The following is a 17,147-nucleotide window of genomic DNA, read 5'->3' as shown; positions in this document are numbered from 1 at the left end:
CCTTCTACAGAACTCTTACCAATGGCAGAGGGCAGAGGACAGTAACAAAAGAAAGACTGTAAAGGAAAGAACACAAATCAACTGGTTGGCATCCAAGCTCCAAAGGACCTTTCCCTGTCTCAACACAAATAATAAAAAAATAAATAAAAAATGAAATAAAATAAAATAAATAAAAAAGGAGAACTCTTCCCTCTTCACATCCATTTATCCTAGTGGTTCTATCTGATCAGAGGTAGGTGGCTAAATCTGGCATTGACTGAAAAGAGAAACCTTCCTAAAGTGTAGCTAAGAGATCGTAATTAAAAAGAACAGTCATTCCGTGTGCTTCGTCTCTTAGATAAAATTGTTTCATTCTTGTAAAGAACAGGAATAAGGAGGAGAAGTAGTAGTAGTAGTAATAATAATAGCTGATATATCTTGCTGGTCAATTATGCATACCGTAAACTTCTCCAGCATCACTCATTTTATTGCTTTTGGAACCCGATAAGGTTAAGTGTTATTAGTCCCACTGTGGATGGGGACCAAAAACCTAAACACAGCATTTGACTGAACCAAGACTTGATTAATAATAGCAATAGCTAACATTTAACGAATTTTGTTTCAGACACCTATTTTGATCTTGTGTATTAATTCCTTTAGTCATCATGGAATTCCTGCAAGAAGAGAATTCCTATACTCTCACTTTACAGAGACTTAGGCCCATGGGTTATGCAGCTAGTAAATGATGGAACCAGGGTTACATAGGGAGTTATGTAGTAATACGTAGTAAATGATGTAGCCAGAGTTCTAACCTAGGCAACCTTGATCTGTAGGTGTGTGACTCCAAATCCAGATCTCTCTTAACCACAGTACTATATTGCTACCCAAGTAGAATCATAATTACACTATTTTTTTTTAAAAAAACTATAGTATATGGAATAAATAAGCCATGAATGTGTATGTCTGAAAAAACATAGGCATATCCACCAATCAGCTAAGGCCATTCACATTCATAAATTGGGCTGGTGCCCAGAAATGACCAATTCTTTTTTTCTTTAATCTGACTAATAACTTCTGTTTCCATAATGAATTATTAATACAGTAAAACAGAGTCCTTGGTACCTTTTCAAGTGAGGCCTTTTAAGCTTATGCAATATTCTTGTTGCTGAATTTTCTTGCATTTCTTTTAAATTAAGGTTAAAGTTCCACCTCTCCCTCTGGTTATTTATTATTAAGGCAAAGTAATTTGTAGTTTATCATCATGTATAATTTCCTCTTGAACAGATGGGTAATAAGACAGGCAGACAAATATGAGCATTTCTAAGTGGGAAAAGACCAATTAAATCACCTGCTGTACGAGCACAGTATAAATACCATCTTGTTAGGCTAGGACATGAAGCATAGTTGCTTTCGAACTGGTTTAGGGGAATTAAATGTGGCAAATTTGATTTGCATTTTCTGCAGCTCTTAGGCCAGTAGAGAAACATGAGGTTTAAACTCTGTTCTTAGGGTTGTCTACCTGCAGATCTTTCTGGTCCGAAAAATAGGTTTCTCACACCTATTTCGATGCCATACTTTATTATTAGGAAGAAATAGATTTCAGTTCTGAGAAAGACTTGTAATCTCCAGCTTGAAGGACATTCCATGATTTAATCCATGGTTTTGATAATAATTCTGGAGTCACAATGGATATAGATGATATTTCCTGGGAGTACAAATACACAGCTTTTTCAGCAAAATACGTAATGAAAAGTAGTTAATAAAGTTCATCCTTGTGGGTAATCCTGGGGTTTTTAGCATGGCTTCTTCACAAGGCTGGCATGGCAGTAAAATTCCACAGCATCCCCACATGATGTAGAACTTCACAGCATCCCTTTGCGGCAGGAATGATCAAATCTGTTTTTGATGTGAAAAAAAAAATTGGGGAGTCCTCAAGTGAGTACCTGGTCCACACTAGCAAAGGGATCCAGGCCTTACTGGAATCAAGATGGGAAACAGCATGAGTTTTAGACTTGATTTAAGTCCACCTCTCGATTCTGCCAATTAGTAGAGCTTTATGGAAACTCAGAGAAGTCTGGTAATTTGGGACTTCTTTAAAACCACACTTACAAAAATACTTGTTCAGTATTATCTAGAGATTGAGCAGAGAATGAGGGCAAATGGATTAGAAAGACTTCGGAATGGAGCTTAGCTGCTCCTGTTTTAAACATGCCTCTGACCACAATCTGCACTTTCTTCATGATTTAATTGCTTATATTTTATGACCTGCCTTCCCCACCCACATGCCTATTAACACAATTGGATGTAAAATCAAGCCTCGCCTGTCTTTGTCAGCATTGCATGCCCAGTGCCTGGAAAACAGGCCTAATAATGGCAGGCACTCAGTGAGTATTCGCTCAATTAATCAGTCCAGTCAAGTTTATTTTGAAGATTAAATGAGGTATTACATGTTAGATTATTCTGACTTTCAAAAGGAATACAATTATTTCTGAAACTTCTATAAGATTAAGTGGTCATCTCTGTAAGAGAAAAGACTTGGTATTATTTTAAAATATGAAATATGTATTTTATAAATAGGGTACATGTTTAATCTGCTTTTTTCTAAGAAGAACTGACATAGAAGGTAAATTATGCAGGCCTCTCTTGCTGTAAGTCTGTTTTTCATTTAACTGTTTCAACGATTTATCACTCAAAAGTATAAAGAACTTCATCTGCTTACATATAAATCTCAAACTGATTGTAACTTCTAAATCACAGAATGTTGGGTTGGAAATTGCCTTGTATAGGAATGAGTTAAACCCCAAATGTGGAAACAGAGGGCCCCAGATATTGAAGGATTAGCCATACTATAGAGCCGGTCAGGGGCAAAAGGACCTCAACCTTTAGAAAACTGATTCCATGTCCCATTTCTTTTCCAATTTCCGTTTAGTTAAGTTTCAAAGGCCATCACAGATACATGCTCCCCCATCTTTGGTAGGGTACTTTCTATGAGATGGTTGGTCCAACCCAATGATTTTACTAATACACTTTTAGAGAGGCTTCCTACTTTTCAACTACTACAATCGCCCAAAAGCATATGGTGTACTGATGATTATCATTAAGATCATAATGCATTAAGTACCTTAGGAAGCTTAAGTATGTAATTAAATAAATAACTCATTCAAAAATAAACACATGAGAAAATGGGACACAATTTCCCAAATTGGATAATGATCAAGAAAATCTCTAACTGCTCATCCTGCCATTGCTCTGGTCAAATCCACTCTGGGACTTGATGCAAAAGAAAAAGTTTATAAAATTTTCCTTCAAGTAACAAATGAGCAAGCCACATTGAGAAAAACCACAAGCCGTGGACCCAGAGAGACTTCACCTGACATCTCAGCTCCTCCGGTAACTAATTCTGGGACCTTTATTTAACCACAACTTGAAAATAGGAAGGCTAATGGGCACATTGCAGGCATGTTCGAGATTATACGAAGTGTGCTGCTGTACGAGTACAGTATAAATACCATCTTGTTAGGCTAGGACATCTGAGTGACACCCAAAGAGCGGTGGTTGTGGCGACTGTTGATGGAATAGAAAATAAGGATCAATTCTTCACAGTGAGGCAAAGCACCATGAAAGGTGGAGAAATCAGGACAACCTAATCAAACCTGAAATTGCATATGGAAGAGAAAATAACCCGCATCTGCTGGAATTACCCAGCTGACTGTTCCAAATTTCCTGGAGGAAGAGGGGAGGAAGGAAGATAACTAAAAGCATAATTGAGTGGCTCTCGATCTGTCTTTCCCCTAGTAACACACATGCTAGATGGTGGTTATATTGTCACTCATTCCTGTGTGAAATTCCTGGCAAAAAAAATAATTCCATGTGTTTCTATCCCACTCAAGATAGGCTATTGCAAAACAATTGGGCAGGACATTATTATTGAGACAAGCTAGAACCTGCTAGAACCTAGTGGACCTTCCGAATAAATAATTGCAAATGTACATTTTAACTCTCATTATTACAAATTTCTTGGGCTACATCTCAAGACCAATCAAGATTCAACCCTATCATCTCATAGATGAATAGACTGAGGCCCAGAGGGATTAAATGACTGCCTCAGAGTTGAACAGCAAATTGGCTGCAAAACAAGAACCAAATCAGGTTATTTTTACACAAATTGTATCAAGACCTTAATGTTCCAAATGGCTTTCTGCTCCTCAATGCCTCTCAAGGTACCACATTTGAGCTGTACACTTGAAACTTAAGGATTCCATGGTGTCTGTTCTTTTCTGGTGGGTCTAAATTCCTTTTCCCATTTCCTACAATGGTAGACGTTTGAAGAACGACTACTATTTAATTTTATTCGAGGCATATTTATTAAGGTCAAGCAAATTCTAGGTCTGGTGATCCAGGAGTAAACCAAACCAAACCTCTGCTTTCATAGTCTACCGGAAGAAATAAACACAAAATAAAATGAAATGAAATTACGTTTAAAAACTAAATTAAAAATACAGTATTTTAGATAGCAAGTGTTAAGGAGGAAAATAAAGCAATGACGGGGTGGTACAGGAATCTGTGGGAGGAAGTGCAATTAATTAGCTGATGTATTTTTAATTCATTGCCACTTGATAATGAGAGACAGAGGACTGAGGATAGGCACTCCTAAAACATGCCCAATCATGTCCGTGAAATATCCATCAACTGTGTTATCTCCCTATGGAGCCTCCATTTTAATTACGCAACACCACATTTAAGCAGCAGGAAAACCTGCCTCTCGATCTGAAAAGTCAGGGAGGAAAATCAGATCCTAGTCAAAACTCCTAGAAACCAAAATATGGCAAGATTGTGCTCAGAAATGTTTGAAATATTATCCCTTTTTCTTTACATTCCTTATTATTATTACATTCTTTGTATATTTTTTAAAAATTATTTATTACATTTACAATATTTTAAAATCTTTACTTGCCTTATTCTAAGCCTAGAGCACTGTTCTAAATAGGCTTTCGATTGAGTGTATTCTCCTGACTTCTCTGTAACCTAGGAATACTGTATCAGCTGAAGGCACAGTATGATATTCACGTAGCAAGTTCCTGGATGATGATTACTTATTCTACTTCAGATCTGAAAATAAGGCTTTAAGATTTCTTCATTCTTTTTTTTTTTTTTTTAAGATTTTATTTATTTATTTGACAGAGAGAGAGGGAGCACAGGTAGGCAGAGCGGCAGGCAGAGGGAGAGGAAGAAGCAGACTCCCCACTGAGCAAGGAGCCCGATGTGGGGCTCGATCCCAGGACCCTGGGATCATGACCCGAGCCGAAGGCAGACGCTTAATGACTGAGCCACCCAGGTGCCCCAAGATTTCTTCATTCTTTTTAGACATTGTTCATTTTGATTATTTTCTAACTCTCATAAGAATATATTTTCAATGTCATATTCATTGCCAATATAAAATTGCTGCTTTCCCAGTGATATATACGACTCAGTGTCATTGACACAATATTGACTTACTTGTATAGGAGAGAAAAGGTCAGAATGAGAATATTTTGGTCTAACATAGAAAGGGAGAGTGGGGTCTCCAGTGCTGTGATTGGTAAGTGCTTGCAAATTTTCACAGTACAAAGAGAATGTAGAAAATGGTTATTTTTGTTTGTTCATTTTCTTGTTTTTAATCTTTCCAATAGTATAGAAACTGAGAAAGGCATCTGATAAGCTTATGAAACAACCTTCCCATCTAATGAGATCTCATGAGCACTTACTTTCAATTGCCTTGATTTTATTTTCCCACGGGATGCAGGCGGCTTTGAAGTTTTCAAAATCACGAAGAAATTTTGCCCATTTCTGAAAAGAAAGCCAAATACAACACTAAAACTCAGCCTCTTGTTTGCCAAGAGGTTTATCCTTCACCCCCATCCCAAAATATCACAAGACAATGAGCTTGGAAAGATCTCTCTGGTGCCATGTAAGGCTTTTTGTAAAAAGAGGAAAAGAGTAGGTTTTACTTGCCTCCCTTTTCCCCAACCACCTCCGCACCAATTCAATTAAAAAAAAACTTTTATGGATCTCCTGTTTTATAGCAAATAGGCTGAGACAGATCTGTGTATTCTGACAGACAATAAGGGAGCAGGAACTGAGTTGGCACCTAATATTAGGCGATCGGCAAATTTTATGTGTTTAATTAGATACTCATTGCGTGAAGAAATTGATGAAATATGAATAAAACATAGCTCCTGCCTTGAAGGGCTTCTTACTCTACTAGAGTAAGCTGAACATAAACAAGTAACTTCAATACAGGATGGTAAGTGTTATGACATAGGACACTTTTTATTCTGGTACAAGTAGAGCATCTAATTAAATGGAAAGGCATGGTATCATAGAAAAGGGAGGAAGAAAAAGAATCACACATTAGTTTTTATAAAAGACCGTCCTTCCATTTTATGCCACACTGTTGGGCCATCTGTGGTCAAGAGGACCACAAGGACCACACGGAAGAATGGGAATGGGGCAAATAACTTTGCGTAAGTGCGCATTATGCTGGGATCACGTGTGAGATGGACAGGCATATAGGGCCCAAATAAGAGTATGAGACAAGTCTGAAGTTCAAAAGATGACCCCAACTAGAGACAATCCAAATGTCCATCTACAAGAGAATGGATTAATAAATTGTGGTACCTTCATACGATAGAATACAACATATTGATAAAAATGGACTAGAGCTGCCACAACATGAATGTATCTCATGAATATAATATTGCATCAAAGAAGGCAGAAACAAAAATATAAATACTATAAGATTCTATTCATTTAAATTATAAAAACAGACAAAATTAATCCATGGTATACATCATAAATCTTTCTATCTCTATTTCATACGTAAGATTTGTGATTTTTATTCACAAAACCCCATCTGTATGGAAATGCATTTAGCTTACAAGTGGGGTAACAATTGTAAAGAGGGGACAATAATGCCTACATACCTACTTTGCTTTGAGAATTAAATACGATAACTTCATAGAAGGATCCAGTCAGTGTTTAACATATAGTAAATACTAAATAAATGTTAATTTCTTTTCTATATTTTCCAAGAATCTGTCTTTATATTGGTATATCTTTTGTTTTTTTTCTCATGTTCTATTCAATGTATAAGTTGATGTGCCTGAGAGAGAAGAGCTATATGGCCCAAAAGCTTGTAGACATTTTGAGAAAGAAACTTTAACCCAGAACCCCTTCACTACCAGGGAATAAAAATGAGAGGGGCACAGTCTTTGTCATTCAGGGGTGAGAAAATCACACAAGTAAGTCTTTTGCCATAAATCAATGTTTCTCAACTTATTTTTCATTTTAACCCCTTTAAGGAGTATTTTAGGGCCTTTTCGTTTGTTTGTTTTCTGAATCATGCCCTGCCCCAAATTTTAATACCACAGATATACTATGTATTTACTTTATGTGTGTACGTGCTTCATACATAGAAAATGTAAGATGCTTTCCCTCTCCCATAACAGAACCAATTTTCTCCTCCTTAGAATCAATATGGCTGCCATTGAGAATGCATGGCATCAACCAAATTGAGTTGTGAAAATGCTTACCTTGGCCATCATCAACTTAAATGCAAACCACTTCTTTCCTTTCCCTTTCCCAAGGGCTCCTTCATTTTCACTCACAAATTTTTTTGCTTCCCTGAGAAAATAAAACAAAATAAGGGGTAAGGGAGGTATAGGTTGAGAATCATAGGATAGAGGTAGTGGACATTTCATTTTATTAGGTTTGCAGCCTTATTTCTTCTAGACCCTTAGCACATGAATTTAAGCTCTATTTCAAGCTCAGGACTTGAAACAGATGTTTAAGCTTTTTAATTCTGGCCAGGAAGAATAAGATATTTTAGTCTCATTTATTATTATTAATCAGCTGGATCATCAAAAAGCAAGTAATTTGTTCTAAGTGTCAAAATAGAGAATACTAGTTCTTTTCATTTCTACCACATATAAAATTGAATCCAAAGTTGACTTCAGATTCGGGCAGTCAGAATGTTTATTCTAAAATATTTTCTTTTCGGGCGCCTGGGTGGCTCAGTTGTTAAGCATCTGCCTTCGGCTCAGGTCATGATCCCAGGGTCCTGGGATCGAGTCCCACATCGGGCTCCCTGCTCCGCAGGAAGCCTGCTTTCCCCCGCTCCCACTCCCCCTGCTTGTGTTCCCTTTTTCACTATGTCTCTCTCTGCCAAATAAATAAATAAAATCTTAAAAAAAAATTAAATTAAAATATTTTCTTTTCTTCTTTTTTAAGGATTATTTAAAAAAATAATAAGTCAAAGAGTTTAGGACAAACTGACATAGAACATACTTTATTGACCTGGTATTTAATCTCATAAAACCAATTATGACTTGAAACAGAGGAATCATATTATGTGCAGCAAATGGGGTTGAGGGAAGAAGGGAAAGGAAAGGAATACTTTTAGCTTCACATTCCGAAAGGGTCTCAAATATAAACTTTAACCTTATTCCCAAATAGTTACACATTACAGTTGTCACATTAGTGTCTTTGTGTGTGTGTAGAAAAGCATCCACTCAGCAGAATGGTTAATGTTAAATATACTACAATTTCGTAACTTTGGCCAATTTTGCTATTGTTTTATGTTTGACATGCCAAAAGAATTTTAAAAAGAGAGGTGGCCCAGGCTTGTCTTGACCTTTTAGGGGCCATAGAGGGCATCACCCAGAAGAACCCAAACCTGGACTGCCTTTCCACAGCTGCAACATTGTCAGTTGGTTGGCCCCTGGAATGTGTGATTTTACAGAATAAGACCCTTCGACGTATGACTATAAATAAGCTTATTAACAAACAAAGTAAATTTTGAAAAAATGAAGTCAAGGATTTTTTTTTTTTTTTGGTAAGTTGTTCCTTAGTGACAGTGCTAAATTCATGATTTTTTTTTTTAAAGATTTTTTATTTATTTGAGAGAGAGAATGAGAGAGAGAGTACGAGAGAGGGGAGGGTCAGAGGGAGAAGCAGACTCCCTGCTGAGCAGGGAGCCCAATACGGGACTCGATCCTGGGACTCCAGGATCATGACCTGAGCTGAAGGCAGTCGCTGAACCGACTGAGCCACCCGGGCGCTCCTAAATTCATGATTTTATAATACCCGGTGATCAAAACCCAACATGCACCTGCTGACTTCGCCAGTGACTCCACAGTGGCACCTCCTTACTCACCTGCACCTGTGTACCCCCCATATTCTTCCATAAAAACACAAGTGCAATGGAGTAGATTCTCTTCAGTCATCAAACAGACCCCCCAGATGAGTTCCTTGATGGCAGGGACAGTATCTTGTCCCTTCGTATCCCCCACAGCACTGACCATTACTTTGAGCAGAGGAGGTGCTTAATAAACTTAAACCTTCTGGAAGTGGAGCTAAGAGGCAGAACTTGAGATACATACAGACAGGGGAGCATCCAATAATTGTATTTTCCACATTAATTGATGCTCCAAGGCAAAGTCCTTCCGAAACTTTGGAATTGCACCCTTTTACATGAGTCTTCTCAGAAACTTAATAGGGCAGGGGCCTTGGGTGGCTCAGTCGGTTGTGTCAGCCTTCGGCTTAGGTCATGATCCCGGAGTCCTAGGATTGAGCCCAGCGTCCAGCTCCTGGCTCAGAGGCAGATCTGCTTCTCCCTCTGACCCTCCCCTCTCTTGTGCTCCCTCTCTCACTCTCTCTCTAAAATAAATAAATAAAATCTTAAAAAAAAAAGAGAAGAGAACAAAAGAAAAGAAAAAAAGAAAAGAAAAGAAGAGAAGAGGAGAGAAGAGAAGAGAAAGAGAAGAGAAGAGAAGAGAAGAGAAGAGAAGAGAAGAGAAGAGAAGAGAAGAGAAGAGAAGAGAAGAGAAGAGAAGAGGAGAAGAGAAACATCCTAGAGCAGACCCCTGGAAAATGGGAAGGGTTACTAGACTGGCCTTGTCGTCAAATGCCCTGACATTTGACATGACCTCTGAGTTATGAAGATTAATTTGAAAATGGTTTCTAAAACATTCTACATATTCTAAAATGTTTAATGAAGCCCTATCAAAAAGTATAAGCTGAGGTCTCACGGCTGGGTTTCTCCATCCATGCAATCAAGAAAACATATCCCATTTAAGCATTAACAATATGTTCTAGAGATGATATGGCAGGAGTGAGCATGGCACCTCACAGACATTTATAAAATGTTGAACTAAACTAAACTCGACTCTAACTTGAGTTCTAACCCAGCCTCTGTGATTTGTCTCTGTGACTTTGCCCGTGCTTTTGACCCTCTCTGTACACATGTTCAGGAAGGTCCTGTTTCTCAGAGGAAGGCATGCATGCCCAGGACTCACACACATGTGAGCATGATCTGCACTTTCCCTCAGTTACTTTGTGGCCTTTAACAGGTCAAGATTCCTCAACAAACAAACTAGAGGGTGAGCAACGGCTTCCCTGCTTGCCCAGTGGTAGCAAGAAGGTGCCATCATAAGTGCGAAAGTGTTGGAGGGATTATTACACAATGGATTCTCCTGTAACAGTTGTTTCAGAACTGAAAACCTGTTCTAACATGATTGATGCATTACAGAACAACTTAAGCATAACGCAAATTTTGTGTAAAATGTTGCCGCCACTTTATATCCATCTTTGTCAATGTGTCATTGATGATATTTCTGAGTATTATTCCCCTAGCCCCAGTTTTCCTATAAGCCCTGTGGTTTTCATTGCCCTATTTTGCACAGTGTGGTGGGTTTTAGGAACCCATACATGGTGTCATAGTGGAACCGGCCATAATTCAATTATTTGGCATCAAGAATGTTGAAATTCCTACAACCAAGTATACATAGGAATCATCACATCACTCTATTCTAATAAACACATAGAAATAGAGATTCAAACATTCTTCCTCGCAGTAAAATCAAAATTTGTTTTTCAAATGTAAATTGCCTACGTTATGGGCATATTTGCTACTCTAGATACTTAGCAGGTAATTTAAAAGATGCTCAGTTTGGTTTTTTAGAGTTACATCGCTTGCTCGATGAGTGGCCAATTAGAAAACATGACTGCTCTAAGCAGCCATAAGTGTAAAGAAATAGCTATTCTACTTCATATTTCTGACAAGATTTTTAATTTTGTGAACTGATGATTATGTTATAAGATCATTAAACTAGCAAGATTTAAGAGAGAGAGAGAGGGAAGTCGGGGTTATAACTAAATTAAAATCACCACAAAATTAATCATAAATCCATCTAATAATATAGGAATCTCTTTATATGGCACTCATAAGGTTTTTGTCAGTTATTATAAATATAATTTCCCTTGGAACAATCTAAACAAGGTTTTATCATTTGTTTCTTCAACTGACAAATTTTTCCCGATGCTAGGAATAGTTTCATATTTCTCTCCCAAGTACTACCCCACCCCACCCTCAACATACAGATTCTGACATGGATTTTCAGATAAAAACCTGGACTTCACTCCACTCCACGTAGTCTCAGGTAGAAATTTCTTCTCTTCCCTAATGCCCCACCTCCTCCATTCTCCAAAATACCTCCCCCAAGTTTCATACCAGACGGATCCCTAAAGAGTCATTGTAGCTTCTTCTGTTTCCCATTGCCCACTCTTGCCAAAATAAGTAGAGGACTCAACTCATCAGAAGTCTAGGGGATGATGTTAAAATAAAGCCAGGGGTTACAAGGGTGGGCAGAGAATAATTTTTTTAGCAAGAACAGATTCTTGAACCTCCTAATGGGATGCTCTCAGGACATAAGGAAGCACTTTTGCAGCTTGCTGGCCTAGAGGAAGGGACATTGGACGGGAAGAAATTGGTGACTCAGTGACAGAACATCTCTTAACACTATTTTCCAGGCTAACCTTTGCGATGAGTTGCATGATTTCAGGAAAAAAGAAAAAAAAAAAACTAGTAGCTTCGAATCCCATCCTCTCCACTAACAGATTTCTTAACCAGAAGACAACATCTTTCATTGTGCTATTAGAAATAAGATACAAAAAGAAACTATCCAATATGGAGATGAGCACTGACTGATGCTTATCACACTAATGTGCCCATTACAGATATCAGAATCTAAGAAAATAAAGAGCAGAGCCTTTGAAAACTAAAAAGCAAGAAAACATCTGTGTTTTTCCTATAGGTAATTCAACTTCCTACCCATGTGTATGTATCTGGATAATTTAAAGGGATTTTTTTTTTTTTTTTTTGCACAGATAAAATGAATAAGATTTTGTGGATAAACTTTGAATATCCATTGGCTTCAAACCATCCAAATGTCTGACTGAAAAATGTGTGTCATTCCCTTGAATTGCATTCAACAGAAGCTGCCTGCCAAGTCTATAATCCAGTCTCCAGGTCTTGGAGCTCAAGCCAGCCCTGGTGCAGTATGCACAGCTCCCTGCACTGTAACCCCAGACCCAGGGATAAATAATTGAGTGAGATCTATTTAATGGCAATAATACCTGGCCTCATAATTCATTTATCAACCCCTTGTGTTGGTAATTAGAATAATAAGGTTTCATGGGCTTTCAAGAATGCTTTCACAGTTAGTTGAAGGAGCACACTTTGGCCTAACTTACAAAATAGATAATTTACCCACAACACATGATACAGCCCTGATCACACAGGGGAGTCAGGACATGCTATGCTGTCTTTGACACATCTCAACCCAGGAAACATGTTCCCTCTTTGGGTTAGGTTAAGTTGACTCTTCTTTCCTCTTGTTTTCAGTTGGATGGTATGATTAGGCAACCAATGTATTGCTCAAGTAAAGGAAAGACATTTCAAAACTGGTCTTTAAGGCAACTGTAATCAAGACCTGTGCTCATGAACACTTCCCAGTAAAAGGGATCAGAAGAATGAGAAGTCTTTTCTTAGTAAACACTGTTGTTTTTAAAAAAAAAAAAAAATCAACCAATTTAAATGGACTCCAAGTCAGAACTCTGACTTTTCCTAAAATAGTACTGAGTAACTGAAAGGAAGTTTCAGAGGTTGGAAGCTACTCTCATGCACAGAGATTGGAAATAAGGACTGTAGGCCTCCTAGATAATAGAACTCCATGATTAGACAGGTAGTGTTATTTAAAATCATCCTAATACTGGAAGTGATTTTTTTAAAGGAGATGCTGTGGAAGTGGTGGTAATGGTTGGATGCTTGGTTGCGTCATCTATGAAATGGAGATACTAATAGCTCTGTCATGAGGTTGTCCTGTGTTTTATGTGAAATAATGCACGCAATAAGTTTAGTCATAACACATGTAATGTGTCCATGGCAAACAGTAAGAGCACTATAAATAGGAACTATTATTAATAGTAATAGTACTAATAGTGCTGACTTCAATTTTTATGCCTGAGTTTCCAAATGACAAAGTTGAGAAAGGACAAGGTATTTCCAGGCAAAACCTCTCAGAAAGCCAACCCATTTCCCATCAGATGACGAGATGTGGGAAGACTGAGAATTGTTCTTGCCACTAAATGACTGGGAGAGACCCGCATTTGAGACCCACCGTGAGGACGCTGGTGTCCAGCTTCGGAAGACCCAGTTATGCCTCAGCCTGAGAGGATGCAGGGATGAATTCTAGCCTGAGTCCTACTCCAGCCGGGCTGTGCTGCTCCAGAAAGCCTAGGGGCGTCTCTGTGCTAAGAGGCAAAAAGGAATCTCTCTCCCTTGAATACGACTACATTCTATTCAATTCTATGATCTGTGTTTTATCATTGAGACACGGGTTTGAATCTTGGCTCTGTCACACACTAGGTGTGTGCTCTTGGGAGAATTACGAGACTTATGGATCCCAACTGAGTGTTCTCATCTGTAAAATGTGATGGGCAGCAGTAATGGCAGTGACAGCTAACATATAATAAATGCTTGCCATGTACTGGGCACTATTTATGCCCATCATCTCATTGAATCCCTACAAAATCCAGCAAGGTGGCAACTATGGTTACCCCCGTCTCAGAGATGAGAAACTGAAGATTAGATTAATGAAATTAGGGTCCAAGCTTTCCCAAAGAGTAAGTGTCCCAGGTTGTCTGGGATTGGAGCTCAGTGCTCCCAGTTTCCCCTGAATAACATCATTATCTACCTCATGTGATTGGCACAAGGACACATAAAAATAGAGAAGACATGGTATACTTAGCCATTTTTTCTAAGCATTTATTGAGTGTGTTTATTCTTAGCAATGTGTTAAGTGCTTTGAAAGAAATAAAAGAAACGTGGATTCTTTTCTGAAGTTTAAATGCCATTAAGAAAAATGAGATATAAGCCCATAAAATTGTTATATAACAATGTTCAACACCTTTAAAGGAGAGGACACTGGAGGCCTGAGAGCTTGTTGAAGATGTAGATGAGAGAAGAATTAAACTGGGCATCGGAAGCACCGATAGAATTCAAGTAGGCAGAGAAAGGCATTCTAGGCATCGGTTTGTAGGAATTTTTCTAACAAAGGCAATATTCCCACCATGGAGCACATATACAAGCTCATATTCTTAGAGAGACTTACATTCAGCTCTTCAGGAGACCATTGACAGGGCTTGGCAGGCAGACCGTGCTGATTTTGCTCGGTTCATGTTCATTTAAATCAAACACATGCAATAAATTCTGAATACTGTAAACAGATGGATTTACAAGGCATTGCCTCAGAGTGAGAGAGGCCATTCTGCTTTGGAAGCCTGGGTAAAACGATTCTGCACAATACCCGTGTGTTCATGTTTCTACCCTATGCTAAACATTTCTAAGTACTATGGAATATGTTTTCAAAATGCTGTGTTGTGATATTTAGGAGTGCTAAAAAAGAGCCTTAGTTTTCTGTTGGAACAGTGTGTTCTGCCTTTGGCTCCATGAGTGGGCAAGAAATTTCAAATGATGGCAGTTCAGCGAGCTCTGCAAATAATTGAGACTACCTAGTAAACTTGACTGCTTGCTACATGGCAAACTTAAATCTAGAGGTCTGTCCTGAGCACTTGGCAACACAACTTAGGTGAGGTCACCCACAGAGCATTCTATGTTCCTGAGTGAACTAGGCTTTCTACTCAGTTGACTTGAAGTCAGACTATTTCACTGTTTTCTTGCAGAGCCTCCCTTCTAAGCTTTCCTAATGCTTGTGACCAAGCATTGGTCAAGAAACACTATAATATAATGCAATATATGTTAAGAAAGAAAAAAAGAAGAAGAAGAATGTAGCAGGAGGGGAAGAATGAAGGGGGGGAAATCGGAGGGGGAGAAGAACCATGAGAGACGATGGACTCTGAAAAACAAACTGAGGGTTCTAGAGGGGAGGGGGATGGGAGGATGGGTTAGCCTGGTGATGGGTATTGAGGAGGGCACGTTCTGCATGGAGCACTGGGTGTTATGCACAAACAATGAATCATGGAACACTATACCTAAAACTAATGATGTAATGTATGGGGATTAACGTAACAATAAAAAAAAAAGAAACACTATAATAGGGGCGCCTGGGTGGCTCAGTCGTTAAGCGTCTGCCTTGGGCTCAGGCCATGATCCCAGGGTCCTGGGATCGAGCCCCACGTTGGGCTCCCTGCTTAGCGGGAAGCCTGCTTCTCCCTCTCCCACTCCCCCTGCTTGTGTTCCCTCTCTCGCTGTGTCTCTCTCTGTCAAATAAATAAAAATCTTTAAAAAAAAAAAAAATTAAGAAAGAAACACTACAATAGGATATGCATAAAATGAAACATTAATTCATCCAGAGAGTCGTGTCTTTATGTAGATATCCCAGTATGTTTGTGTATGTATATGTGAAATAATGGACATATATATATATACACACATATACATATATATGCAAATTCATGCATGTATACTGTCAACACATAATTAACAGCTATTTGAAAGAAGTGATTTATAATACTTAAAATTTCTAATTTTCAGAACTGTAGAAAGAAATTTTAGACACATTATATTGAATACATAAAACTATTCCCCTTTCTTCTTCCCATCTAATTTGTCATGATATTCTAATATAATGTTCTCCAAACATTTACTGTAGGATATGCATTTTAATAAGGCTTAACCACTTTTATTCTACAGCAAAAAGCTTATTTAAATCCCCCAAAGTAATACTCCACTTGCCATTCCTTGGTCATATACATAAAAACATCCTCAAAAATGACTTTATGGGGCACCTGGGTGGCTCAGTTGGTTAAATGTCTGCCTTCAGCTCAGGTCATGATCTCAGGGCCCTGGAATCAAGCCCCACATGGTGGAGGGGGGGGGCCCTGCTCAGCAAGAAGCCTGCTTCTCCCTTTCCCTCCTCCCTGCTCATGTTCTCTCTCTCTCTCTCTCTCTAATAAATAAATAAAAATCTTTTTTAAAAAATGCCTTCATTATTCTCTTATTGTAAACCTGATAAAGTAAATGGTTTCTTTCAGAATTCGTACCTTACCCAAGATCTGGATGACACTTCCCCTAAACAAAAAAGGCACATTTCCCAAATTAATCATATTCTGTGCTTATCATGTACACATTTGCTTTCCTTTTATTGTTAATGTATTATGTCAAACATATTTAAAAGCATTTCTAGATCATTTTAAGTGTAATTAGTGAATTTCTCTTCTTAATCACCTTTCAAAGATAATACATCTATGGATAGTCTAATAACAAGTTATGAAAATTAGCTGTCACCAGTAGCTGACATTCTAAAGAATGTAAGTTAGGTAAATTGCTATTTATCAAAAATGGTTGGAGGGGAGGATACTCTGGCAACGTGGGAAAACTGATTCAGTGTGTCTGAAGTTAAGAAGATGATAGTAACCATATTTTATCTATCTAGAAGAAAACTTTAGAACTTTCTTTTGTCTAATATTTACTTTTTATTATAATTATTATTATCTTACGGTGTACTGTAAAAAAAAAAATCCCTGTTTATTTGAACTTTGAGATTATTTGAATTCTGGATAAGCAGATATTTGTGAAAGGTAGTGAGTAAGATTGATTGCCAAGAGTCTCGTGAGCAACCTTGAATATTGGCATATTTTAGACCATTTTCCAATGACCATTAATTACTCCTCCATCAAGCATCTGGGCAGAATCTCAGGCTGATTTAATGAGGAGGGTATTTGGGATTTTGAGGTCGGTACAAGAGCCATAAATGCCTTCACAACTCTCTAAAAGAGATAGGAGCTGGAGCCCAGTGGGCCACCTGAAAAGCTTGCAAAACCAGGGTGAA

The 17,147-nt window shown here is 38.2% G+C and overlaps 1 protein-coding gene across 1 annotated transcript in view; it reads right to left on the bottom strand.

The window, feature by feature from the left end:
- The window catches only part of TMC1 (transmembrane channel like 1), a 172,811-nt gene that overhangs the window by 113,133 nt on the left and 42,531 nt on the right, over positions 1–17,147 (bottom strand). Inside the window, exons 5-6 of the mRNA XM_032427487.1 lie at positions 7,551–7,641; positions 5,724–5,805 (exon numbers count right to left, since the gene is read on the bottom strand). Coding sequence (XP_032283378.1) covers positions 5,724–5,805; positions 7,551–7,641 — 173 coding nt within the window. The remainder of the gene's footprint in view (positions 1–5,723; positions 5,806–7,550; positions 7,642–17,147) is intronic.

The sequence above is a fragment of the Phoca vitulina genome, unplaced genomic scaffold (genome assembly GCF_004348235.1).
Source record: "Phoca vitulina isolate PV1807 unplaced genomic scaffold, GSC_HSeal_1.0 scaffold37, whole genome shotgun sequence".
Classification (NCBI taxonomy): Eukaryota; Metazoa; Chordata; class Mammalia; order Carnivora; family Phocidae; genus Phoca; species Phoca vitulina.
This window is presented reverse-complemented; position numbering and strand designations above follow the sequence as displayed.